At 39.5% G+C, this 24,820-nt stretch overlaps 2 protein-coding genes across 2 annotated transcripts; both read right to left on the bottom strand.

Moving 5' to 3' along the window:
- Positions 1-6,708: 6,708 nt before the first annotated feature.
- LOC146385965 (uncharacterized) lies at positions 6,709-8,909 on the bottom strand. Its single transcript, XM_084931980.1, has 5 exons — positions 8,678-8,909; positions 8,447-8,551; positions 8,117-8,329; positions 7,690-8,031; positions 6,709-7,058 (listed from the first exon to the last, which is right to left on the bottom strand). The coding sequence occupies exons 1-5, from the start codon at positions 8,859-8,861 to the stop codon at positions 6,709-6,711; spliced, it is 1,194 nt and encodes a 397-aa protein (XP_084788106.1). The 5' UTR covers positions 8,862-8,909.
- Positions 8,910-13,698: 4,789 nt separating this feature from the next.
- Positions 13,699-18,698, bottom strand: LOC146385964 (uncharacterized). Its single transcript, XM_084931979.1, has 9 exons — positions 18,535-18,698; positions 17,085-17,366; positions 16,767-17,000; positions 16,566-16,664; positions 15,665-15,868; positions 15,230-15,562; positions 14,582-14,900; positions 14,430-14,487; positions 13,699-14,266 (listed from the first exon to the last, which is right to left on the bottom strand). The coding sequence occupies exons 1-9, from the start codon at positions 18,587-18,589 to the stop codon at positions 14,060-14,062; spliced, it is 1,791 nt and encodes a 596-aa protein (XP_084788105.1). The 5' UTR covers positions 18,590-18,698; the 3' UTR covers positions 13,699-14,059.
- Positions 18,699-24,820: the final 6,122 nt, after the last annotated feature.

The following is a 24,820-nucleotide window of genomic DNA, read 5'->3' as shown; positions in this document are numbered from 1 at the left end:
AGACAGACAAACTATTTGCAGTTAAAAGATCAAAATGATCCCACACAGCAGAAACTTTTCTTTCGGGCTCCATTTTGTTATGGAGAGATGTGTATTTTATTTTATTTTTTATCTTTGCGAGAGTAATTTTGTGTTTTTTTGGTGGTGACTCGTTCCGTTGACAGATGCGGACGCGGTACCTTTTAAACACAGTTTGGCGCGTTGGCAATGAGCGATACAGCAGCTGTATCGATCACGTGACTTTTTCTTAAAGCGACGCACGCACCGATACAGGCTTCACTCTGTGAGCTTGATACAAGCGTCGGTGCGTCAGTGTTGCTGGACCCATCACTACTTTGGGTCCTTTTGCTGCCTGCACAAAGCCATTCCTTAACAGAAGATCGCGACCAGAACATGGACCCCGCAGACTCTTTTTCCTCAGAGTTCAACGCCGAGATGATGCGGATGGTGAGTCTGCTCGACTGCATTGCCCAGTCACAGGATTTATGGACTATGGCAGTCGGGCTAAGCGCAGTAGATGCCATCATTAGACATAACCCTCAGCTTACTCAGTTTGCTAAGGACACTAAGTTGGCTGGCACCATTACTGCCTGGAGAGAGCAAGTTAGGGCTGGTGAGCTTGCTCTCTCACTCACTAAATCTTCCCCATCGCTGATTCAGCAAGACACACACTCTCCACCTGCCTCTACGCTGCCACGGACTTCCTCTCCTTCCACACGCCAGCTGAGACCTTGTTCACCTGTCCATTGCCTCTTTCCTGGCAGCTATGTGGTCGGAGGATCAGGAGGAGGTCTCCATTTCTTCACCGGTTCCTGTTTTCTCATCCCGAAGGAAATGGCGCCCTTGCCACCGCCACTCCTCTCCCCAGTCATCTGTTCTGCAACCTGGTCCTGCTGGAGGGTCCGAGGGGCCCGTCCGGCCTTCATCTGTTGTTCCTGCTGGGGGTTCTGGAGAACCGCACCAGCCTTTGTTTGCCTCCGCTGGACGGTCCGAGGGGCCCGTCCAGCAGCCTGCCTCCGTCGGAGGGTCCGAGGGGCCCGTCCAGCCTTCTGCCTCCGCTGGTGGGTCCGAGGGGCCCGTCCAGCAACAGCAACCTGCCTCCACTGGAGGGTCCGAGGGGCCCGTTCAGCAACCTGCCTCCGCTGCAGCGCCACCACCTGTGGCTCCCACGCCATCGCCTGCAGCGTCTTCCTCCGCGTCTGGTGCAGCCTCCGAATCTTCCTCCGCGTCTGGTGCAGCCTCAGAGTCTTCCTCCTAGTCTGGTGCAGCCTCAGAGTCTTCCTCCTAGTCTGGTGCAGCCTCCGAGTCTTCCTCCTCGTCTGGTGCAGCCTCAGCTACAGCTTCAGCTCCGCCTGGTCCTGCCCGGCCTGCCCGTCCTCGTCCTGCCCGGCCTGCCCGGCCTGCTCGTCGTCGTCCTGCCCAGCCACTTTCCAGGTCGTTGGCTGGACATCATTGCTGTCGTGGCCGGCCTCCGGATCTGCTCCGTCGCGGTCGCTGGCTTCACGGTCGACCTCCTGAGCAGTTTTCTGGACTCTTGGGCCGTCGACCTCCGGGCTGTTTTCTGGACTCTTGGGCCGTCGACCTCCGGGCCGCCCCCCGAGCTGCCCGGGTTTGGGCTGTTGCGCTGTCGACCTCCGGGCCGGCCCCCTGAACTGTTTTTAGGAGTGGTTTCCTGGCCGCCTGCGCCTTTTGTGGGCCTTTTTGTTTGGTTATTTTCTGGGCTCCAGTGTTTTCTGTTTTTGATCTCTAGGTTGTGATTGGTTTGTTTCGAGCCCTCCGTCCTGTTCCCCCACCGCCCACCCTGGTTGGGTTGTTTTTTGTTTTGGTGTTTTGGTTTGGGATGTCTGGGAGATGCAGGTGCTGGATGTGGTTCGAAAGTGTCAGACTTTAGCACTTTTGAACCACACTCAGAGGTGTAAACACATCTTCAACCACAGGGATAAACACGGTTTAAATACTTTGAGTACGAATTGTGTTTTAAATTCACTCTTGTTTTTTGTGGCCTCAAATGCTGTGACATGTGGTTTCACTGATGAAAAATAAGCACAATATGAACCCAGACAATTCTGGGGGCATTTTTAAAACTTTGTTAAAAGGTATAACCTTCTCTCTAGCTCAGAGGAGATGATTGTTACTGCTCATGATGTCACCAAATGCTTGTTTAACACAGCAGTCTATGCTGCTGAGGGATTTGATCATCTTTGCTGAGCCATTCTGCAGGTATGAGGAACATTTTCATGTACTCTGCTAACCCATTGTCAGCTCTGTGCAGCAGAAGAAAACTGAGCTGTAAGTGTTGTTAGTTGTCTATCTTTTGAGGTTATGTGGCAGATTTTCACTAGAAGAGAAATTTAGTGATCACAGCTGATCAGTATTTAATGTAAATCAGGTCAGTTTTTTTGCTCTTGCTGTCATTTCTCCATACTGTTACAAAGGCAGATGGTTGTAATGAATTTAATAAGGTTCACATATGTACATACTAGTACTTACAACTGAATTCAGGGTTAGATTAAGAAGTGACTCTTTTCTTTTATTATATTTATTTTTTATTTTACAGTGAAGACAGATGAGTTTATTCCTATATTTTTAAGTTATCATCAGGACTCTTGGTCTTGGGATTGCTGGTAGTGTTGCAGCACCCCCTGCAGCAAATGGCAGACATCACAACACCCACTGACAGGTGCAAAAAAAGTAACAAAAAACAATATTAATAATAATTGAAAAAAGATATACAAACTGTTGAAATACTTCAAACACCACTTCTTTCATTATTTTTCTCAGAAATGTGGGATTTGGGAAGTTTTTTCCTAAAAAAGATCATGTTCAAATAACATTACATACTAGACACCGGCTATCACAATGGCATAAACACATTGTTTTTTGTTGTTATATATTACAGTGTCATTTAAAAAAAAAAAAAGAACAAAAGAAGACCATCAAATTAACGAGCTTCATCTCTTTAAAAATACTTGGAATTGTCCCAGTGCTGGCCTCTTTAATGTATCATTCTCCACCTTGGATTGGAAACATGGACCATCAGACTCACCTGTCCCTGATGAATGTCCTAACAGAAGGTTTTAACACTTTAGTCATCAGATCAATAAATTGTGAAGGAATCTGTCGCCTAAACTTCTGAGTGCCAAGCTACATTACAAATTGTTCAGTAATTTCACAGTCCTACCTTTGTTACAAAAGGGTATTTGGATATTTGTGAAAATTTTACATTTGGGTCAGGTAAAATATTATCCATATTTTTGATAGGTTCTTGTCAGTCGTGCACAAATAGGTTTATGTATGCCTTGACTGCTGCTTGTTAAAAACCACATAGTTGAAAGGCTAATATGCTTTTTAATGGTTACATAATGAATTTGCTTATCTGCGTGTCTTCCTAACAGGTAAGGGTTAATTATTGTCACATCTGTGTTAAAATATTGTGTCTAAGACCATATACTTTTCTCAACAATGCAGACCAGTTGAGTTCAGTTTTGTCTGTTTTCTCTTGTCCTCTGTGTGTTGGGAAATAGTAGATAGTTACATGACTTACATACTTTAGTTATACTAGAAAGTAAAGAGACAAATTGAATACTACATACACGTTATACCTTATACCCTGCAAGATACAAGCAGGTAAGACCCCAGGTGCAGACTGTGCACCTGAGGTCTTGCCTGGTGTGGTTGACCCCAGCCTCTATCAATCTTGTGCTTAAAACTTGTTCCTTTGCTCCTATGATTAGTGCCTCTCTGCTGTTTTTCCAGCCAGGTATTATCCAGCCATTGGTAGGATTTTTCAGTGTCGGCACTTCTTCTATCTGCCAATGATATATGCTTTGCAGGAGCCTTTCCGTCTGTGATAGTTCTTGTTCTTGCTCTTTCTCAGGTTTCCGCTGCCTTAGGGATTCACTAAGCATGTGAACTGTGGACTGTGGCCATCTCCTGATGTACTCATGGATCTTTGTTGTTTCATCCTGGATAATGGTTTTGATGTTCACTTGTCCTTGAAGAGAGAGAGAGAGAGAGATGTACCTGTGGTTCTACTGAAGCCTCTTCCAGTTCTGAGGGCAACAGCTCCTAATACCACACCACTGGGACCTCTTTGGGCTTCACCTTTCATATCTGATCTACTAATGTGTTGGTTTTTTTCACAGGGAGTGCTCTGGAGGAAATGTTAGTAGAGGAAGCTGCCATCCACACGGAGAAGGCAGCAGTGACCAGACAGCACTTGGACCCACTGCAGGTAGTCAGGCATAGACAGATCTAGGTGTTGCAGAGGTTGCTGTCTGGGAAATGGTCAGCTGGGTGAGTGATGCCATTTGCCAAATCCACACTATTCAAAACGAAAGAAGCAAATGGTGTATTTTTCTTTATGGAGATGTTTGAGGAGACAGCAACACCATTCAAGTGGTCAATGGAGGAATGGACTGTGCACTTGCTACCTCTTCTGAAGGGGTGGCCCAGTTTGACAAATGGACAAAGCAGATGCCAACATGGCCTGCCTGTGGCCAAGGGCGAAAAAATAGGCGAGGCAGTCCCTAATGCTGGGTGGGTACAACCAGAGGTTTATCCTGAACTCTGTGGCTCTAACCAGTCCCCTGACTGACCTCACATGGAAAATTGGCTTAGATCTGGTTCAGTGGACAGACTGATGGCAAGTCACATATGAGAGGCTGAAGCAAGCACTCTGGAAATTGTCAGAGCATGAACGTCACTATAACTCTGAAAAAGAGTGTTTGGTCAGCTCTTCGCGCTATTACGTGCTGGGTTGCCCATTCATCGTCTGTACAGACCATGCAATGTTGTAAAGGTTCAACCACATTTTAAAAAACATTTTAGGTAGTACAGAGGCTGGGGGCACAGATGGCTATTGCTGACTTCCTCTGTTGGCGGCATGAAGGTATATGGCAGCTGGGTGCGGTTTGTGGCTGGCTGTCAGAGGGAGAGGAAGGGCAGTGTTGGAGCAGCACCACTGGGAAGAATGCCACACCTGTCATGTATTTGTGCAATTTTTTTTCTCTCCCCATAGAAGTTGTGAGCAAGCGGAAGAGACAGATATATTTTTAATAAAAACTTTTCAGGGCGGGCAGTATAAAGGTGGAGGTATGTAAAGTGATGGAGCTATTTTGTGGTCCAGAAGAAGAGAGAAAAATGCCAGCACGATGACTTTAATGTTTCATCGGTTCAGTTTTACAGACATTTTGCCAAAGCTCTAAACTATCCAGTACAGTAGTTCAGCTTGCATGTGCATATAATTTGAAGTTGTGTTGTATTTTGCAGGACATGTACAACACATTTCATCAGCTGCAGCATTTCTATTTTTCTAAACACTACTACTTTTCTTACTTTTCTTACTCTTGTATTTTATTTTCCACTATGATGTATGATTTTTACTCTCTACTTATCAGTTGTGGTGTCCCTTCTGTGATAGTTTATTATTATCCCCATCAGTGAATGCTCCCTTTAAATTATTTTTTTTAGTTAAATCACAACGATTCGATGCTGCAGTAGATATTAGTTTCAATTTCGTCGACTTCTGCTTCCTTGGCATAGAGATCAGCTTCGCTGGCATGAAGATCAGCTTCTTTGGAGTAGAAATCTTGTTGATGTTTAATATTAACCTGCATTCTGCTGTAATGAGCTGAGATGTTTTCACAAATGGGACCAGGGGGCATCTACAGAAAGAAGACAAATGATATGAGCATTGGGTTATTTAACACTAAGGATTCAGTTTTTGCCTCATTCAAATTAAGAAATTACTTTTTTGCAAATGTTGTACATTTTGCAAAAAGTTTTGATGTATGATATCTATCAGATTTAAATAGTTTAGATTTCATTTCATTCTTTGTATGCAGTAAAACATTGCAATTTTTAAAATTGAAACAAAAAGGAGTACATTTTTTGATTTATTATTGTCATTAATGAAGCTAAAAGTATTTCTTATTATTCAATTAATCAATGTAATAATTGATGAAATACTGAATTACTAAAATAACCAATAGCTGCAGCCCTAATGGCTAGCAATTTGTGCAGAGGATGGTCAGGATTTTTTATGGATAACAGTTCAGTGGTCTCCTCCCCAAAAGAGCTTTAGATGTGTGCAGATGCAGCTGATGATACTGTGTCATAATGTGAATGTGTTTTAGTCACATAAAAAAATACAACTGTTGAGTAGAAACATGATCGAGGTAGGTGGTGAGCTCCAGTGACAAAAAGGCTACAAGAGGTTAGGATGTAAGTGAGAAAAAAAAGCATGATGAATGATTTTAAAGTTTTTCTGTGATGGAGAATAAATTATTATTGCTGTGAAGAGAAAATGAGAGATTTTTTTAACCTGTTTATTATCTGAAGTTTCTTGTCTTGGAGACTGACTGGAAGTCCTCTTTTTTCTATTGCACAAAAATAAATAAATAAAATGTTAAAACATTTGGTAAATGTAGCGATTTTTAGATAGTGCTTCTCTACACTCCTGGAGTACTCAAAGTGCTCTATACAACATGCCACATTCGCTCTATGCTTTCTCACTAGCATACACATTCATACTCTGATGGATGCATCGGAGAGCAAGTGGTGGTTAGTATCTTGCCCAAGGATATTTGGCATGCAGATTGAGGGAGCCAAGAATCGAACCACCAACCTTTTGATCAACAGATGACCTGCTCTAGCTCCTGAGCTACCGTTTAACCATGACAGGTATGACAGATGAGACAGTGTAGCTTACCTCCTGCACCAGTAGACAGTGAGAGGTATTAAAAGGAGCAGAGCTGCAGAAACTCCTGCAGCTGCTGGTGTCCATGTTCCTGTGATACTTTGGACAGTGAGAGTCTTTGGAGCAGAGCTGATATCTTTGTTGGTTTTCACAGCACAGGAGTAGCTTCCTGCATCCTCCCTGCTGACTGGGTCTAGGATCAGATGTTTGTTTTGGGCTTCTGTCAGGTTCAGAGGTCGACTGTTCAAGTACCAAATGTAGTTTGTGTTGTCAGTCAGAGGACAGCTGGTACTGCAGGTCAGTGTGACTCTCTGACCCTCTGTCACCACTGCAGAAGGACTCATCTTCACTCTCAGCTCTGAAAGAAGAACATACAATAATAATAATAATTATTATTATTATTAGACTCCAGACTCCGCCAGTGTCATTTTTAAATCATGTTTAGTGAGTAATGCCATGTTTTAAGTGAAAAAACATAAAATTTACTGAAGCTCAGTTCTTCATTTCTGTGACATTTTACAGGGATTGTTTGCTTTATTTCATTGTATTTGTCTGACAACTGGGGTTATTAATTTCTTTTCAGCTATTCATGCCATTATTGTTACTGTTCTAGGTTACGTGTGGGTTATATAGATGTTTTTTTAATATTCCACCTTGTGATATTTGCTCAATCCAACATGAAACTTGAATGACTATCATTTTCTTAATTTCTGTGAATAGGAAAATGAATATTTGTGTGTATTTGATATATATAGCAAAGTGCTCATTAGATATTTGATCAAGATTATAAAATAGTTTTATATATTTTAAAAGTCAAAAATAATGTTTTTTTCACTTGATCTGACTGTACAAAAAAAAAAATACACTGAAAGGGTGAAATTTTCTATAAAAGGAAAATGTCTGTTTGCTTTTGATCCTTGCTCTGTAATGGAATATTTTCACAATCCTGTTAATGAGTAAAGTCTGCTGAGTGAAGAGTTTAGATTTACCTGTGACAATCAAAAAGACTCCAGGCAGATCAGACTGTGTCCATCCTTCATGGTCTCTCTTGAATCTGAATGTGTATCCTCCTGAGTCATTCTTCTTCAGGTTGTTGATGGTCAGGATGTGTTGGTTCTTCATGTTGTCCTGATACTCCACACGACCTGCAGCCTCAATCAGCCTTTTAACTTCCTCATCACCACTTCTCAGTTTTTTACTCCAACATTTAAACTCTGGCTTCCTGTTATCAGGATGTGAGTATTCACTTGTGATGTTGACTGAAGATCCTTCCAGAGCACAGATTCTCCTGCTGACATAATTCACTGTCCAGCAGTTTTTATCCTGAACACCTGAAATATAGATGGATTATGAAATGACTGACTGGTCTATATTTCAGGATGTCAGTGAATCAATAATTTTTTTTTTAACACATACAAACTTCTGGAGATTGAAGACGTTTGTGGCTTTTAACTGCACAAGAAAATGTGCCTCTTGAAGAGTTTTGAACTGAATAATGTTGATTCTCATAATAGCTTTGTTTGTTGTGGTACCAGAGGTAGGTAGTCTGAGGGTCTGTCAGGTTACATCTTGTACTACAAGCCAGTGTAACAAACCCAGAAATGGAAGAAGTCCTTTGAACATGAAGCTCTGTTGATAAAAGATAAATACACTTCCCGTTACTGTGCATAGATATATTCATACAAATGTTGGACTCAACAAATCTGACATGTGAGTTTTGGCGGTGTTATTTTTGTACAACTTCACCTCTGGGATATGTGATGGAGCACGGCTCATCCACTGATGTCTGTTTATAAGAACACATGTCTCCATAAGTATAAGTCACACTGAAGCAGGTTGCTGTGATGGAATCTGAAGAAAAAGTAATGCAATTAAATATTTGTAACAAGATTATTTTTATATTTAGAATTGAGATTTCTGTTCATATTGAATTTATTTATTGTCAAATAATATAGCAGAATAAACATCATGACTCACCCACAGAGACTTCAGGGGCTCTGAGACCCTCGTAGCCTTTGACGGCACAGGAGTATGTGACTGCTTCCTCACTGCTGAGCAGCTCTTGGTACCAGGGAGACCAGTCCTCATAGAGAAACTCTCTGTTCTTGTACCAGATGTAGGCTGCAGGCTTTTCAGTCAGAGGACAGCTGCTGCTGCACATCAGTGTTACTGTCTGTCCCTCTGTGGCAGGAATCACCTTTACCTGCAGCTCTGAGAGGACGATGGAGAACAACTTATACAATGATGTCATTTGGAAAGTAATCAATGAGTAAAAGTCACTGTACCTGCAACAACTTGGAGAGTAATTCTGTTGAGCCAACAGAGTTGTGGACTGTCTGTAGTCTTCATACAGCAGTAAGCGTTTGCGTCACTCTCTCTTAGATCATTGATGGTTAAAGTTGGGTTTTTCCCTTCAGACATGTTGTACGTTACACGTTGTCCATCCACAGAGAGCTCACTCTGAACATAATTTCCCTTCCATTGGATAGTGAACCATTTTCTGCTTGAAGTCAGATGTTGATGTGAGCAGTGCAGATCCACTGATGAACCTTTGAGAGCACAGATCCTGGTTTCTCCTCCATTAACACCTTAAACGGAAACTTTCTTTAGAAAAAAACCTTTCTGTCAAAAACAGAGAGATATTCTGTAGTTTACATTTGGAACTAATCTGAACTCAAAGTTGTCATCTATAAATCATGTAGTAGGATTAGCTATGGTTACTTTCATTCTTAAATAGGGACAAATGGATAATCACTGATACCTGTGATGTAAATGATGACACCCACAAAGAGACGACAAGCATTCCTGAACGGCATGATTGTTGTAGTCCAGACTTTAACGTTTAACATTGACGGTGAAAGATTGAATAAAAAAAAAAAAAAAAAAGTAAGTCATCGGTCACCTAAGCTGTTCTCCTTTTCAGAGTGAAAGGTTAGGGGGGGAAGATTGACTGTTGTTTCATATTCAGTGGTTTCACATCTTGTGCAGCTTTGAGGCTAATACCAAACTTCCTTCCTTTCCTTTCAATCTTTTGTCGACTCTGCTGCGTGCACTTGTATTTTAAATAAATGTGCAATAAATAGTCACCTCAGGTGCTTTAAGCTGTTGAGAAGAAAGCTGTGTGTTAAAGCTTTTGTCCATATCTAATTATGGTGGTTTATGGTTTGTGATGAATACAAACGTCTGTGGTGATCAAGAAACCCCAGATTCAAGCTCACTGTGCAACATGAACTGCTGTGGAGATGCAGACTTTTTTTGATACTGGTTACAAATGGGTGCTGGGTGTGGCCTAAAAGTGACAGCTTTTACCACATTTGAGCAACACTCAGAAGTGACAACAGGTCTTCAACCACAGAGATAAACACTGTAAATTTTTAAATAAAAATTGTGTTCAACATTCACTCTTGTTGTTTCCTGTCTCAAATTCTGTGATTTATTGTTTGAATGCTGAAAAACAAGCACAATTTCAGATTCCTTTAGCACATTCTCTCTTGTTCTGTTGTTAAGTAATTTGAGACCAGAAGGGACCATAATTACTGCTCATTGTGTCAGCAACTCCATGTTTAATGCAACAGTCTTGATGCTGAGGGATCTGATCATCTTTTCTGAGCCATTCTGCACACGTTGGTAACATTTTCTATTGTTCTCTGCTTAACCCTCAACAAGTGAGGACTGTAAATGTCATTACTCATTTATGTTATGTGCCAAGTTTTCACCAATCTTTCTATATTTTACACTCAGGGACAATTGATTTTAATGATTGCTGGTCACTAAGAATTGTAATACTTTTGGTTTTACTGTCATATTTTTACTGTTACTATCAAGTGAGGGTGTGTGCCAAGCAGCGAGAGAACCCAAAATGCAGGACTTGGCAGACAGGCTTAACTAAACTCAAACAGCTTTATTGCCAGAGCTCAGGAACAAAAACCTAAACTGAAAACTTGAACAGAGGGAAATTTGAATAGACTACAAGGTGCAAGTGAACAGAATCAATTAATGAAAAAGAGCAAAGGAAAACTGAACACAACACACACAGGACAAAAGACTATCAAAATAAAACAGGGAACCAACACTTAGACTGAGACTAACACCTGATTTTGACAGGCCAAAGTAAACACAAAGACAAACTCACTAAACATGGACACAGAAACGTAGATTAGGCATAGACAACACAGGAGGACCAGAAAAACTTGAAAATAACAATGAAAACGATGAACACAAAATCAGAATGAAAACGTAACCAAAGCAAAGGTAATATTTAAACTAAAAACTACAAAAAAAGTCAAATGGGAAATATCAAACAGAAAACTGAGTCCCAAACAGAAAACACTGGGTACAAAACCCGGAATCGTGACAGTTATAGCATTAATGCTCGTAATAAACATGGGCAGGGTTCCAAATAATAACACCTTTAACAGAAACTTTCATTAGAAAACAGCTTCATTATATCATCCATCTTTTTTACCTTTCTATCAATAATATGTTGGCATCTGTGACCCTCAACCTGCTGTCCCAGCATGCAACAGCAAAGAGGATGGCACTGACCACAACAGACTCATAGAAAATCCTGAGCGTTGTCCAATACATGCTAAAAGATCTCAGCTGCTTCAGAAAATAGATACGACTCGGGCCCTTCCTGCAGAATGCAGTGATGCTTTTAACGCAGTCCAGTTTATTTTCTGACACGAGTGTGTTGCTGATCTCTGTGGAAGACACAAAGTGTTGAAGACGCAGATATTGTGGCCTTCCTGTCAGGTAATCCACAATCCAGGACACAAGAGAGGCATCCACATGTGTCACCTTATCAGCCAGGAAGGTCAGCCTGATGGTATGAACTGGAAAAGTCAAAAAACATAACCTTCACAGTGCTTGCTGGCTGGTCCACATGGGCATGGAAACAATTTATCAGGTAGATGATGGCAACCTCAACTCCAAGGCAACACTTGGAGCTGAAGCAGATTCTGATGTGGTTATTATTATTATAAGGTTATTATAGTTAACTAAAACTTAGCTAAGAACTAAAAGTAGATGTAAAAAACATACAAAAAGCTTTGTTCACATTGTTACTCTTTAAAAAAAAAATGTGGTTTGAAATTCACTGTTGTTTTTTGCTGTCTCAGACAATTCTGGGGGGCTCCTCTACTGTTTATTTTTTTCCGTTTGTTTGTCTGTTTTGCAGTTTGAGACACGTCCACTAGAGGACAATATTATCATATCTCATGATACAGTAATGCTGAAGGATCTAATAATGTTTGCTGAGTTATCCTGCTGGTATTGGTAACATTTTCTGTTGTTGTCTGTGATAGGTTTGTAACGTAAACCTATTCGCTGGAACGTTAAGGACAATTTGCTACGCAGCAAAAAGCAAGACTCAAGGCACCAAAGTTCTCTGGTTTACTCATGCATGAGGGAGACCTGCCTGGAGCCAAGTGTCGTCCCACCACTTGACCTCTGTCAGACTCTCAGCCAGGTTCCCCATAGCACTCCTTTTATTGTGGTTACATGAATATGCATAGGGTCATTAACATATAACGTCTTACATAGGTATACATGTGAACAAAGAATACTGTGTGTGTGTGTGTGTGTGTGTGTGTGTGTGTGTGTGGGGTCAGAGTGTGACCCCATAAATGACTTCCCTAAACCTGCTGGTCTGGAAGTCCAACAGTTCATCTAAACAAAAGGCACTTAACCTAAAACAGATACAGCCACGTTTATCCTGCCATAAAACAATAAAACAAGGTACGACCTCTTCCCATGCTCCCAGGATGTAGGTGTGCATTCCAGTGTGGAATACACACCAAGCCTTTGCAGCCTGCTAAAGATCACACATCCTATCACTACACAATCGATTATACACCTCTAAGCATATATGGTTAAATATTTCCTAATACAAATGACAATAATAAAATCTAAACCCATCAGTCTGCCTACCTGTTATCAAGTCTGTACAACAGAAGATGACATGAAATGTTATATGGCAGGTTTTCACAGTGGTTAGCACTGTTGCCTCACAGCAAGAAAGTCCGGAGTTCAATTCCACCACCTGGCTGGAGCCTTTCTGTGGAGTTTGCATGTTCTCCTGATGTTTGCATGGGTTCTTGTTCCTCCCACGTTCCAAAGACATGCAGTTAGTGGGGTTGGTAATTCTAAATTGTGCATTTGAGTGCGAATGGTTGTCTGTCTCTATGTGTTCGCCTTGTGACAAACTGGACAGACCCTGTCCAGGGTGTACCCTGCCTCTTACCCTGTGGTAGCTGGGATAGGCTCCAGCACCCCCACAACCCTGACAAGGATAAGCAGAAGAGAATGGATAGATGGAATCATTGGTTGCAGGAAACTCACCTTAAAGCAGAACTGGTTTTACACGTATTTGCACTTGTTTTCTGCCATTTGTTTGCGGTTATAATGGTGGATGTTCATATGACAAAAATTCCAAATGTTTAGGTTAATAACATGTAATTAATTAATATTAGAAATAACATCATTGCTTATATAACCTTGGCATTTTTCAGTAAAAATAAAGGTGTATTTTCAATGAAAGTCGTGAAAAACATTTCTCCTAAAAATGACCCAAAGTTATCAACTTAAATATACAATTTATGTGTAATCCTGTTCTCTAAACTTTTTTCAGAATTACTCAGTATTTCAGGACATTTTTCTTCTCTCCTAAGAGATCTTGAATTATTACTCATTTATTCCATCGCACCTACCAATAAGTATTTTTACATAATAATTACATCCTAAGTCACGGGCTGTATCAACACTGTCACCTAACTGTGTGATGTTTTTGAACATTCTGATAACAAATAGTTTCTTTAAGAGATAATAATAGAAGGGATAATGGGTCATTCAAACATCAAACATTCAAAAACTTTACAGAAAAACCTGAAGAAATAAGAGACAAATGATTATTCAGATAAATCTTCACACTAGTTGTAGCTGAAAGAATTAAACTACTACAGCACATTTTTTTATATTTATTAATACTCATAAAGGTTATTGATTTATGTTAAGCCGTTATCAGTTCATGTATGGTTCAGGGAAAAAAAGAAATGATGACTTTAAGTTTTAACTGTTCAGTTTGAAAGCTCTAAACCACGCAGAAAGCAACAACACAAAGCTCACAAGTTTGCATGTTATACAAAGTTAGCAATAACATTTTTACATTGTCTTATACTTTGTACACAACACATGCATTTCATGATCAAACATCTTTAAATTGAAACCCACAAGCATTTCTACTTTTCTACTCATTTCTACTGTATTCTACGTGCCATTTTAGAGTGTGGTTGTTTTACACTCTGTACACAACAGCTGTGGTGCTTTTTTGAGTTTTTTTTCTGTTTAAAAGGCAGTGACTCAGTATTGGATGTTAGAGTATAGATCAGCTGTATTGGAATAGAGTTCAGCTTGATTGGGATAGACTTCACCTTCACTGCAGTAGAGGTCACCTTGATTGGAGTCAAGTTCTCCTTCATTGGAATAGAGATGAGCTTGTTGGTGTGTATTGACAGGCATTCTGCTGTAGTGAGCTGAGAAGTTTTCATATATGGGATTATGGTTAACCTGAGGAGACCAAAAAACATAACCTCCCATATGGTACACATTTTACACCATATGGAAGGTTAAGACATTGGTGAGATAAACAAGACAAAAAAAATCTATCCACACAATGGATAAATGATTAAGTAAAAGAAAAACAGGATTGTGGATGCACTGTGTTGTGTACCTGCTGTTTGTTGTCTGATATTTCACTCTTTGGAGAATGACTGGAAGCCGTCTTTTTTCTGAGTGTCAAACATGAAAGGATATGACTGAATAACAGATTTCAAATCAGAGTTTGAACATGATTGATCTAAAAGAGAACACAGTGATGCTCACCTCCGGCAGCAGAACACAGTGAGAAGTATTATTATTATTAACAGGAGAGCTGCAAAACCTCCTGCAGCTGCTGGTAGCCATTGAGCTGTGGTGTTATCCTTGTTAGTTTTAACACCACAGGAATAATTTCTTATATTCTCCCTGCTGACTGGGTCTAGGATCAGATGTTTGTTGTGGGTCTCTGTCATGTTCAGATGTCGACTGTTGAAGTACCAAATGTAGTTTGTGTTGTCAGTCAGAGGACAGCTGGTACTGCAGGTCAGTGTGACTCTCTGACCCTCTGTCACCACTGCAAAAGGACTCGTCTTCACTCTCAGCTCTGAAAGAGGAACATTACTAAATAATTAAAAAGTATAAATCTCATAAAAAATTCCCAGTTACCTTTTTTTTTTTAAATATAGGATAGCATTTTGATGGGTAATGTGATACAGGTCAATGTGGAAAGCAAAGGACAGTCAACAGCTTTACAAGAAGCACTTATTCTTAGACCAGCTAAAATGTGATGATCAGTGAAATTTTGCTGATAACACTTTTACATTCAGTATTGTTTGCTCAGGTTTACATTAGGCTTTTTAGGCTTTTTAGTGTAAAACACTGAGGCTCTTACATGAATGAAACATCTTAGGTTATCTTGTTAGGAGACTTTACCTGTGACAATCAAAAAGACTCCAGGCAGTTTCAGTTCTTTATCATTTCGTTTCAGGATGAATGTGTATTCTCCTGAGTCATTCTTCATCAGGTTTTTGATGGTCAGGGTGTGTTGGTTCTTCATGTTGTCGTGATACTCCACACTGCCTGAAGGCTCAATCTGTTTTTCAAGTTCCTTATCACCTGTTCTCCATTTTTTAATCCATAATTTAAACTCTGGCTTGCTGTTATCAGGATGTGAGTATTTACTGATAATGTTCACTGAAGATCCTTCCAGAGCACAGATTCTCCTGCTGACATAATTCACTCTCCAGCAGTTTTTATCCTGAACACCTGAAATATAGATGGAAGATTTAAAGTTGACTGTGGTGTCTGCATGTTGAGATAACAGCTTGTTATTAATTAACAGAATTAACAGTTTTCTTTGATACTCACAGGCGTCATCAGATTGAAGATGCTCATGACCTTTAATTGCACAGTAAAAGTTGTTTTTCAAAGAACTTGGAGTTGAAATGCTTCTTATATTTTCCCTATAAAGTTTTCCATTTTCATACCACACATAGACAGTTTGAGGGTCGATCAGAGGACATGAGCTTCTACAGGTCAGTGTGTTCCCAGGTGTCTTTACAACATGTACCACTGAAGAGATGAGAAATACAGTTTTGTCAGTCACTATGTTATTATGCATATTTTATACGTGTATGTATGTCAGTTACATGGTTTTGTGTATGGGAGCAGATTTGTAGAGGTGAGTTCAAAGAACAACGGTACTTGAACTCACTTCTCTTTTCATTATAAGAGAGCGATCTGTGTACTCATTCTGTCTTTTCCTCATCAGGGAAGTTTTCAGTTTAACACATTTTCATTGACTGCATCCACACACTTCAATAATAATCTTGGCATTCTACTTTTTTCACCCAAAGCATAATGTCATTCACGTGTGACCTGGAAGATGAAATTGTTTCATTTTTAAAAAATACTGGTGACTGCCAGTGCTACCCCTCAGCTTCTTAGTATGCTATGCTGTTAATGTGAAAGTCCTAGATGAATTAATTCCTGAATTATTGCAATCACAAAATTTTCAGAAAACTAGAACTTTGACCTTGACCTCAAGGTCAGTGTCACTGAGATTCAAAATCATCAAAGATTTTTAGTACATGTGCCTTTTGTAGCAATTTGGAAATCCTACTCATTCTCGCATTCACAAATCTCGGTGTCCATGCCAACTGCCAATAACATCTTTTAAGCCTTCAGCCTTTTACAGTTGAGGGGTTAAAAAAGTGACTATAGAAACAGTGTTTTTCAGAGATCAGTAAGAAGATGTGTTTGTGTTCACCTCTGGGAAATGTGATGGAACAAGGCTCATGTTCTGATCCCTGCTGATAAGGACACATTTTAGTGTACGTCACATTGAAGCATGTTGATGTGATGGAATCTGGATGAAAAAAATATTAGAGTATTGAGTATGTTTACTCAGAATTATTTGACTTAGTTTATTTATAGTTTATTTTGTAACACACTGAACATCATGACTCACCCACAGAGACTTCAGGGGCTCTGAGATCCTCGTAGCCTTTGACAGCACAGGAGTATGTGACTGCTTCCTCACTGCTGAGCAGCTCTTGGTACCAGGGAGACCAGTCCTCATAGAGAAACTCTCTGTTCTTGTACCAGATGTAGGCTGCAGGCTTTTCAGTCAGAGGACAGCTGCTGCTGCACATCAGTGTTACTGTCTGTCCCTCTGTGGCAGGAATCACCTTCACCTGCAGCTCTGAGAGGATTGTTAATAGAAATAATATCAATACACTGATTATTCATAAATGAGTTCTTCACGCGTTTGATAAAACCACTGTACCTGCAACACTGAGAGAAATTCCCCTTTGGCTGCAGTCTGATTTGTCAGCAGGTTCTCTGCAGCAGTAAATGTTTGCATCATTCTCTGCTAGATTGTTGACTGTCAGAGTCAAATTACTATCTGCTGACATGCTGTACTTTCCATCTGCAGAGGTCTCAATCTTGAAGCCCCCCCTGTGTACACTGTACCAGTTCATGCTTGATGTTGGATGTTGATGTGAGCAGGACAGATTCACTGATGAACCTTTCAAGGCACAGATGCTGTTTGTTTGTCCCTGAACACCTTTAACAGAACATTTGATTAACAAGCATCTGTGCAGATTTACACAATTTCTATAACATTGATCTCTATACCAACAAGTCAGGGCAGTTATACAGTGATAATGCAAATGATTAACTTGTACTTTAATGGCCTCATCAAGATAGAATTAGTGAAAGTCCCTTCAACTAAAAGCTATTATCCTGTTTTATCTAATCGTTTTGTGACTTTGCACAGTTTGGCTACACCTGAAATGTTTTGCAGTCTTAAATTGAACAAAATATATCCTCCCTGAGAGATGGAGAACCAAGATCCAAAACAAACATCTGACTTCTGAAAAACACAACTGCTTTAAATTTCAGCTTTTAGTCAGAATGTTTGATTGTTTGATCTTCTAAATACTCCAGATGCTGTTTGGGTAAAATAAAGGAGGTGAAATTCAGAAGTGTCCTGCTTAAAAGAGAGATGCCAATTAGAGAATGGACAGAGAGATAAAGGCAAATGTGTATATATATATATATATATATATATATATATATATATATATATATATATATATATATATATATATATATATATATGTGTGTTAACGTTAATGTGTTAACGTTGACAGCTCTAATGCCACAATGGAACGTAACAGTTCTTGCTTTTTATTTTCTCTTTTTCTCACAGTTTTAAGCTTCTACATGGCAGAAGACCACAGTTTGGGTTACAGTAGTTCTCCAGCACATTTTAAAATGTGCTGATCATATGTTTTTAATTGTAACACAGAATGATCATTTACTGATATGAATTTGACACAAGCTTGGAATGAGAGACTTATCTCACTATGGCCTAAACCCAGTACTTCAAAGCACTGATGCAAAGGAACATTTAGTACATCAATTTTTAGAAACTAGCAGCTTTCATAAAACTGCAGTATTTGATAGAATGGAAAGGTAAACAATCTGATAAACCAGCTGTAACAAATACAAAAACAGGCTATTTTTCTGTGGTGACTGTGAAAGGACAGGAGGACTGACCTTATAGAGTAAAGAAAATCGTTATTATGGCTTAAAATACACAACAGTAAAAAACAACCTCAAATATCTACAACCATAAACTGTTACCTATGCATTAATGCAGCATTTACACTGATACATACAAAGTGGACAATGAATTAAGGGATCAGGGAAAACAGAATCTTTCCTACCTGAGAGACAGAGAACAAAAACCCAGAACAAACATTCAGCTTCTGTGAAGAACATGTCTGTTGCAGACTGTGCTGTCTTATCAGAAAGTGGATTTATAAGCTTTCAAAAAACTCAACTACTATCATATTAGAGAGTGAATGCTTAAAACCAGAAGTCATCTTCTTAAAACTGCGAAGTCTGATGACAGAATGGACAAAGAAATTAGGGCAAATGTGTTTGCATGCAACACCTTCAGATCACTTCCTCTTGTGGAAAGACGAAACCTCAACCAAAATGTCAAAGTAGTGTACCAGCTGTTTCACATATTTCTATGTCTCTGTATATCTATCTCTCTAGGTATTTATTAGTATACATATATATATATAGTTATATGCATGACTTAATTCTATGGGTTTCTTTGTCTGTTTGTTTTTTAATGTTTCCATGTTGTCAGAGTGAGAACAGGTACATGTGGTTTGGTTGTCATTTTGTGGTCCAGATAAAACTAAGAAGAAAACCCACAGACACAGACACTTTGAACTTTTAATGTTCAATTCAAAAGCATCTCAAGCTCACACACGAAAACTTTATGAAACAACAGGTTTTTGTCTTTTAGTACAACATTTTGAATTAGTGTGTTTACTGCCAAATATTTCTAAAGTCAGAAGTCAGCCATGTTTTTTCCTTTCAACTGATTTTTATAATGTGTTTTATGCAGAGTTTAAAAACAGATACACCAGTTGTGATGCTGAAGTCATACAAAAGTCACTCAACTACAGAGGAATACTATTTTTTAATATATGGTGACAAACTTTATTGAGCAGAAAGTTGGAGTAGAGCCTGCTGTTCCAAAACCAGGATGGAAACAACTTCCTCTCTGAGGGTGTGTGTAGCTACTGAATGAGTGGATGTTTGGACTGCTTCTCTTTTCAGAATTGCTTTCTTGAGAGGGTAAGAGAAGTCTACAGGGCTGTTGTTTTTCTTTGAGACGAAGATGTTCAGGTTTTGGTTGAGAGAGATGTGGTATTGAATTACTTGTTGGCAGCTGTCTCTCCGTCGTTTGTATCCTCAGTGTGGATCTGTTGCCCACCTCCTTAATTCCAAATGACCAGATCATCTTGGTTGCAAAGACATCAGACTCCAACACGTTCAGTCTCTTTAAAGACAGATATTTATACATATGAATGACCCTTTGAAAGACATTTCAGTGTCTAAAAGAATTAAATATGGCAATGATTCGTGTACTATTATTGTCCCAGCTCAGTTACACATGATGTGCTTTGACTGCAGTGCTCATACTGCCTGCCTAAATAACAGTGGACAATGGAACAAGTGAGTTGCAGGCTCAGGCCAGTGGTTCAAGGAAGCAGTAGAAGGCTGGTGACAGTGGTTACAGTAAGCAATGATCTGCAGGTCGTGACGCAAATGAACAGCTAGTCACAGATAGTGATGTAGATAGCAACCAGCAAACAGCTCTGCATGGTGGTGTGAAAATGGACTTGTAAACAGTGCAGGAGGATGACGAAGTGAAATGCAGAAGCTGTGGCAAAAGGGAAAGAGAAGTGGAGGCAAATCAAAGCAGTGGACAGGCAAGGTGAATGAAAACTGAAGCTGTAAATCAAAGCAAGATTTCAGGTTATTTGAATGCTGTAAATGTTGAAAAAGAAGAAGAAATGTTCGAGGGTGTTTCGTTGTTACAGTTCTCAGTTCTCAAAGAATGATGATCAGCGGGCATATTACTTAAAGAAGACCAATTACTTTTTCCGTGAACCCATTGAAAGACAGTCTTTAGAAATCACAGACAATCCCTGATGGAGACATATTCATATATTGTGTTTTAAAGATAAGGAGAGTGTAGGAGAATAGAAACTTTAAATGCGATAGAGGGATAGAGAAAGGTGAGCAATGTTACATGAGCTCAGTACAGAAAAAGACATTGCTGTGCTCCTTCTACAGGAAATGGCTTATTAGATAATGAAGTTGAATGGGGCATGAGTAAGAGAGGACGGTTCTTTCTAAATCATGTTACAAATCTTAGTGCAGATGTAGCAGTTTTATTTCCTCAGCACCTTCAGTTATCACACGTTATCAAATCCAACTTAATATTTCACTAATTCAGTTCAGTTTTATTGATATAGCAACAAATCACAACTAAATGTGCCTCAAGGTGCTTTATAGTGTAAGAGCAAGCACATGGCGACAGTGGGAAGGAAAAACAGGAAGAAACCTCCAGCAGAACCAGGCTCAGGGAGGGTGGAGCCATATGCTGTGACCAGTTAGGGGTGGGGGCAGTGGGACAGGACAGAAGCCACACTACAGAAGAGAACCAGAGATTAATGATTAAATGCAGCCTGGTGTATCAACTCTTAGGAAGTGAGAAGAGGTGAGTGAAGAAAAAAGTGTATCATGGGACACCATGAAAACAATTCATCTGATTTCCAGTGACTCAACTTGTCATTTTAATGCAGTAATGTAAGTTTTTACAACTTGACAAAATGTTGTCTCTGTTGGATGTGTTTACAGACACAACAAAATTTCCTGCTTTTCTAAATGTATCAAATGGGGAAAATTAAAAAAAATGTCCTATGCAGTGTATTGAATACCTAACATCTAACAACTCATGCAATAACTCATTCCTTCAAATACACAGGAAGTCTCTGCAAGCTAATCAAGGCCATGGTACATGTGTGAATGCTGCACAATGGAAGAAGTGTGGCATGCAAAGATGAGAAAAATGTTATCTTATGCATCAGCATCAGCCACGTGTGAAAGTCCCGCTGTTTAAAAAAAGTGCACCCAAAACGGACTGGCAGATGAAACAAACAGAAAAGACAGTCTAACCACAGATAATTTAACAGAAAGGAACACCAGAAATTTAAAACTGTAAAAGCAGAAATACATGATGAACAATCAAAGAAGAGAAAAACTGACAGAGAGAGGCATTACTATTTATACACATTAGAAACAGTTATAGTAAAGCAAAGAATAGCATGGCAGGAAACAGAAAAACAGACGATGCACTCTTACAGAGATGCTTTGGTTCATGCATTCTTGCTGTTTCTGTTTCATGCAGGCTTTATGAATGCAGACAGCAAAATGCGAATGTGAAACATATGAAAATATGAATTCATTAGTAAGGCTGGAATACCACAAATTTTATCAGTCACAAAAGTGAAAACAGTTTGATCTGAGTACAACAGCTTAGCCTCCAATCTTATAAAACTGGACAGACTTTGGATATTTTGCTTAAAGCTGTTGTAAGATGATAATAGCAGACACCTGTGTACTTACGTATGTATGTCTTATTATAGATTACTCTCAATTAAAATGTTTTTCATAAGGACAGGCAAAGCAGCATTGTTTTGTTTTTTGTTTTGTTTTTTACCCAAAATCAAATGTTTATATAATAAATGTTTGCCTTCCATTATCTTAAACAGCTGCTCATTAAGTAAAAGTAAAAGTAACTTAGCGATGGGGCAGTAGTTATGGACTAAGCCAGACACAGAATCACAAAGGAGGGAGGAATGGGGATTCAAAGAATAACACAAACCAGACTAAAACCAAGAACAGAAATAAACAAGAGAATTAAAACCTGAAAATACAAATATAAAGAAATACACCAGAATATGCTGCTCCAAGAAAGCACAAAACCAGAAACCCTTAACACTCTCCAAGAAAACCCTGAATGCAACACCCATAAAACTAAGAAACAAGACAAATGTAAATATAATGTATGCAGGATATATAATCATGAAACAAAGATAATCAAAAATACAAAACTAGAAAAACATCCCAAAACTCCTAAACCAAGACCCAGGGAGCATGTTTAGCCAGATTAGTTCATTAATTTTTATATGGCCTGACTTTGTGAATATGTGCTCTGACTGATGTCCATACAATCATTTAAATTGCGCTTAAAAACTCACTTGCTTAATCTAGCCTTTGAAGAAAGTTAGTTCAGACTTCCACCTGGCCTGCATTTGTGCTACATAACTATAACTGTTTTTGTTGTCTTTTGTTGTAACCTGCATTGCAGCACTTTTGTGAAGCACTTTGATGGACACAGGTACTTTTTAAATGTGCTATAGAAATAAACATTGATTGATTGATTGATTCCTTATGACTCTTTTAGGGTGCACCTAGAACCTTAGCAGGCCTTGAAAACTAGAAACTAATCTGCTAGTCCCCAATATTGTCTCTCTTTAAATATTTTTATTGTGAAGCACAAATAACAATCACAAATTGTCCCATAGACTGACATTGCTTCCTTTTTACAGTTTTGGCATAAAAAAAAAGGGAAAAACAAAGCGAACAACAACAACAGCAATAAAAAACAAAACAAACCCAAACAACAAAAACAGGAAAAAACAAAACGTAAGTCCCCAATATTTTCTAATCCAGTTATTTTTTTCTCCAAGAAAATATTTACTAGTGTCATTTATAGTTTAAAATTCAATTTCATGTTAATAACATGCATTATGTTCTAAATAAAACTTTAGTTGTTTTTTTTTTTGTACAGCTATGGTTTCATTCTCATCCTGAAACTTCCATCATTCTCATTTGGAGTGCAATTCATTTGTCAAATAGGGACAAAGCAGACAGGGCATACCCTGGTATGTCAAATTCCTGGCCAGCATGTCACATTATGATAAAATGGCATTTGGTTTGTGTTCATTGGTTTTACACATCATGCAGGTTTCAAACTGAACCCAAACTTCCTTCCTCTTTAAATACTTCATGCATTTATAAACTATAGCTGTCTGAACAAGTTAGTATTTTACATTTGAAAAATTAACGCCTATAGAAATTTTATGTCTGCTGCCCTCTAGTGGTTGAACTTGTCACCTTGCAGCAGTGAGATGCAGCCTTGTTCACTCAACACCTTTCACTCAAGAATTGTGCTTTTAAATCAGTCTTGCTGTTTACTAAATCTCTCTTTGCATAGAACACATTCTTTCGGGTAACCGAGGAAAAATCAGCACATGCTGACTTCACAACGTCACTATGAATCCAAACAATTTGGTGGACTCCTAATTGCAGGAGCCCTCTTCACTCTTTCTGCTCTTTAGCAGTTAGAGACATGGCCACGAGATGGAGCCATTATCATAACTCATCATTTCAACAACTGCTTGTGCTTTCAATATAACAGTCTCTACTGTTGAGGGATGATTTAATCACCTGTTCTGAGGTTCATGCAGGTAGTGGTAATATTGTATCCTGTTACTGTTTCACTTTGTAAATATGTTTTACACATTTTTTTTACAAAGATTGCAGTTGTCTCTTCTGGATGATAATTCATCTGAGCTCAGTTCATGAAATGGTTAAAACGCAACAAAAAACATCTGAATATATTTCTTGCCCAAGTGTGTGTCTGTGTGTGTTTGTGTGTGTGTGTAACAGGTTACAGTTTTGGCTTGTTTAGTTCCCAGCCATAACATTGCGAAGAAACAAGAAGTGTCTGCTAGTTACTGCAAGTGTCACATACACAGATTCTAGGTCTGACGAACAGTCTCAGTTGTGGGCAAAAGACAAAAACCAGTAAAATTCTAAAATGTATTTCATTAGTCTAAATGCTAAGATCAACAGGAAACAGTGGAAGAATGGAACCAATATATTGTTGACACATTGTTGACACAGGTCAAGGCGCAAAGCGCGGGATTCCCTGCCGAGTCCTTAAGTCATGCGCGGCTCAGCTGGCTGGAGTGTTTACACACATCTTCAACCTTTCCCTCTCTCTGTCTGTAGTCCCAGCCTGCTTCAAAATGGCCACCATCGTCCCTGTACCCAAATCCTCCACCATCTCCTCATTAAACGACTGGCGACCTGTAGCCTGACCCCCATCATAAGCAAATGCTTAGAGAAGCTGGTCAGGGACTTCATCTGCTCTGCACTACCCGACTCACTGGACCCTCTACAGTTCGCATACCGCCACAAAAGGTCCACTGATGATGCCATAGCCCTGACACTACATACTGCCCTGTCACACCTGGAGAAGAGAGACACGTATGTGAGAATCCTGTTTGTAGATTACAGCTCAGCATTCAATACCATCGTTCCCTCGAAGCTGGACAGGAAACTGCAGGATCTAGGACTGAGCAGCTCCCTCTGCAGCTGGATCCTTAGCTTCCTGACTGACAAATGCCAAGTGGTCAGACTGGGCAGCATCACTTCATCCCCCATCACACTGAACACTGGTGCACCACAGGGGTGTGTACTGAGCCCTCTCCTGTACTCACTCTACACCTATGACTGCACAGCCACTAACAACTCCAACATCATTGTGAAGTTTGCGGATGACACTACAGT

Source organism: Perissodus microlepis, chromosome 6, assembly GCF_051167445.1.
Source record: "Perissodus microlepis isolate ML-2025 ecotype Zambia chromosome 6, ASM5116744v1, whole genome shotgun sequence".
Taxonomy (NCBI): Eukaryota; Metazoa; Chordata; class Actinopteri; order Cichliformes; family Cichlidae; genus Perissodus; species Perissodus microlepis.
This window is presented reverse-complemented; position numbering and strand designations above follow the sequence as displayed.

Excerpts from the sequence above, each read along its gene's own strand:
- LOC146385965 (XM_084931980.1), bottom strand. The coding sequence starts at position 8,861 with ATGTGCAGCAGCAGCTGTCCTCTGACTGAAAAGCCTGCAGCCTACATC. Across the intron at positions 8,552-8,677 it reads AGCCCCTGAAGTCTCTGTGG|ATTCCATCACAGCAACCTGC; the intron begins GTGAGTCATGAT and ends CTTTTTCTTCAG. Across the intron at positions 7,059-7,689 it reads AGTCTTTTTGATTGTCACAG|AGCTGAGAGTGAAGATGAGT; the intron begins GTAAATCTAAAC and ends TTCTTCTTTCAG.
- LOC146385964 (XM_084931979.1), bottom strand. The coding sequence starts at position 18,589 with ATGTTCTTCACAGAAGCTGAATGTTTGTTCTGGGTTTTTGTTCTCTGT. Across the intron at positions 15,563-15,664 it reads TCTTCAATCTGATGACGCCT|GTGTTCAGGATAAAAACTGC; the intron begins GTGAGTATCAAA and ends TCTATATTTCAG. Across the intron at positions 14,488-14,581 it reads ACTGTGTTCTGCTGCCGGAG|AAAAAAGACGGCTTCCAGTC; the intron begins GTGAGCATCACT and ends TTTGACACTCAG.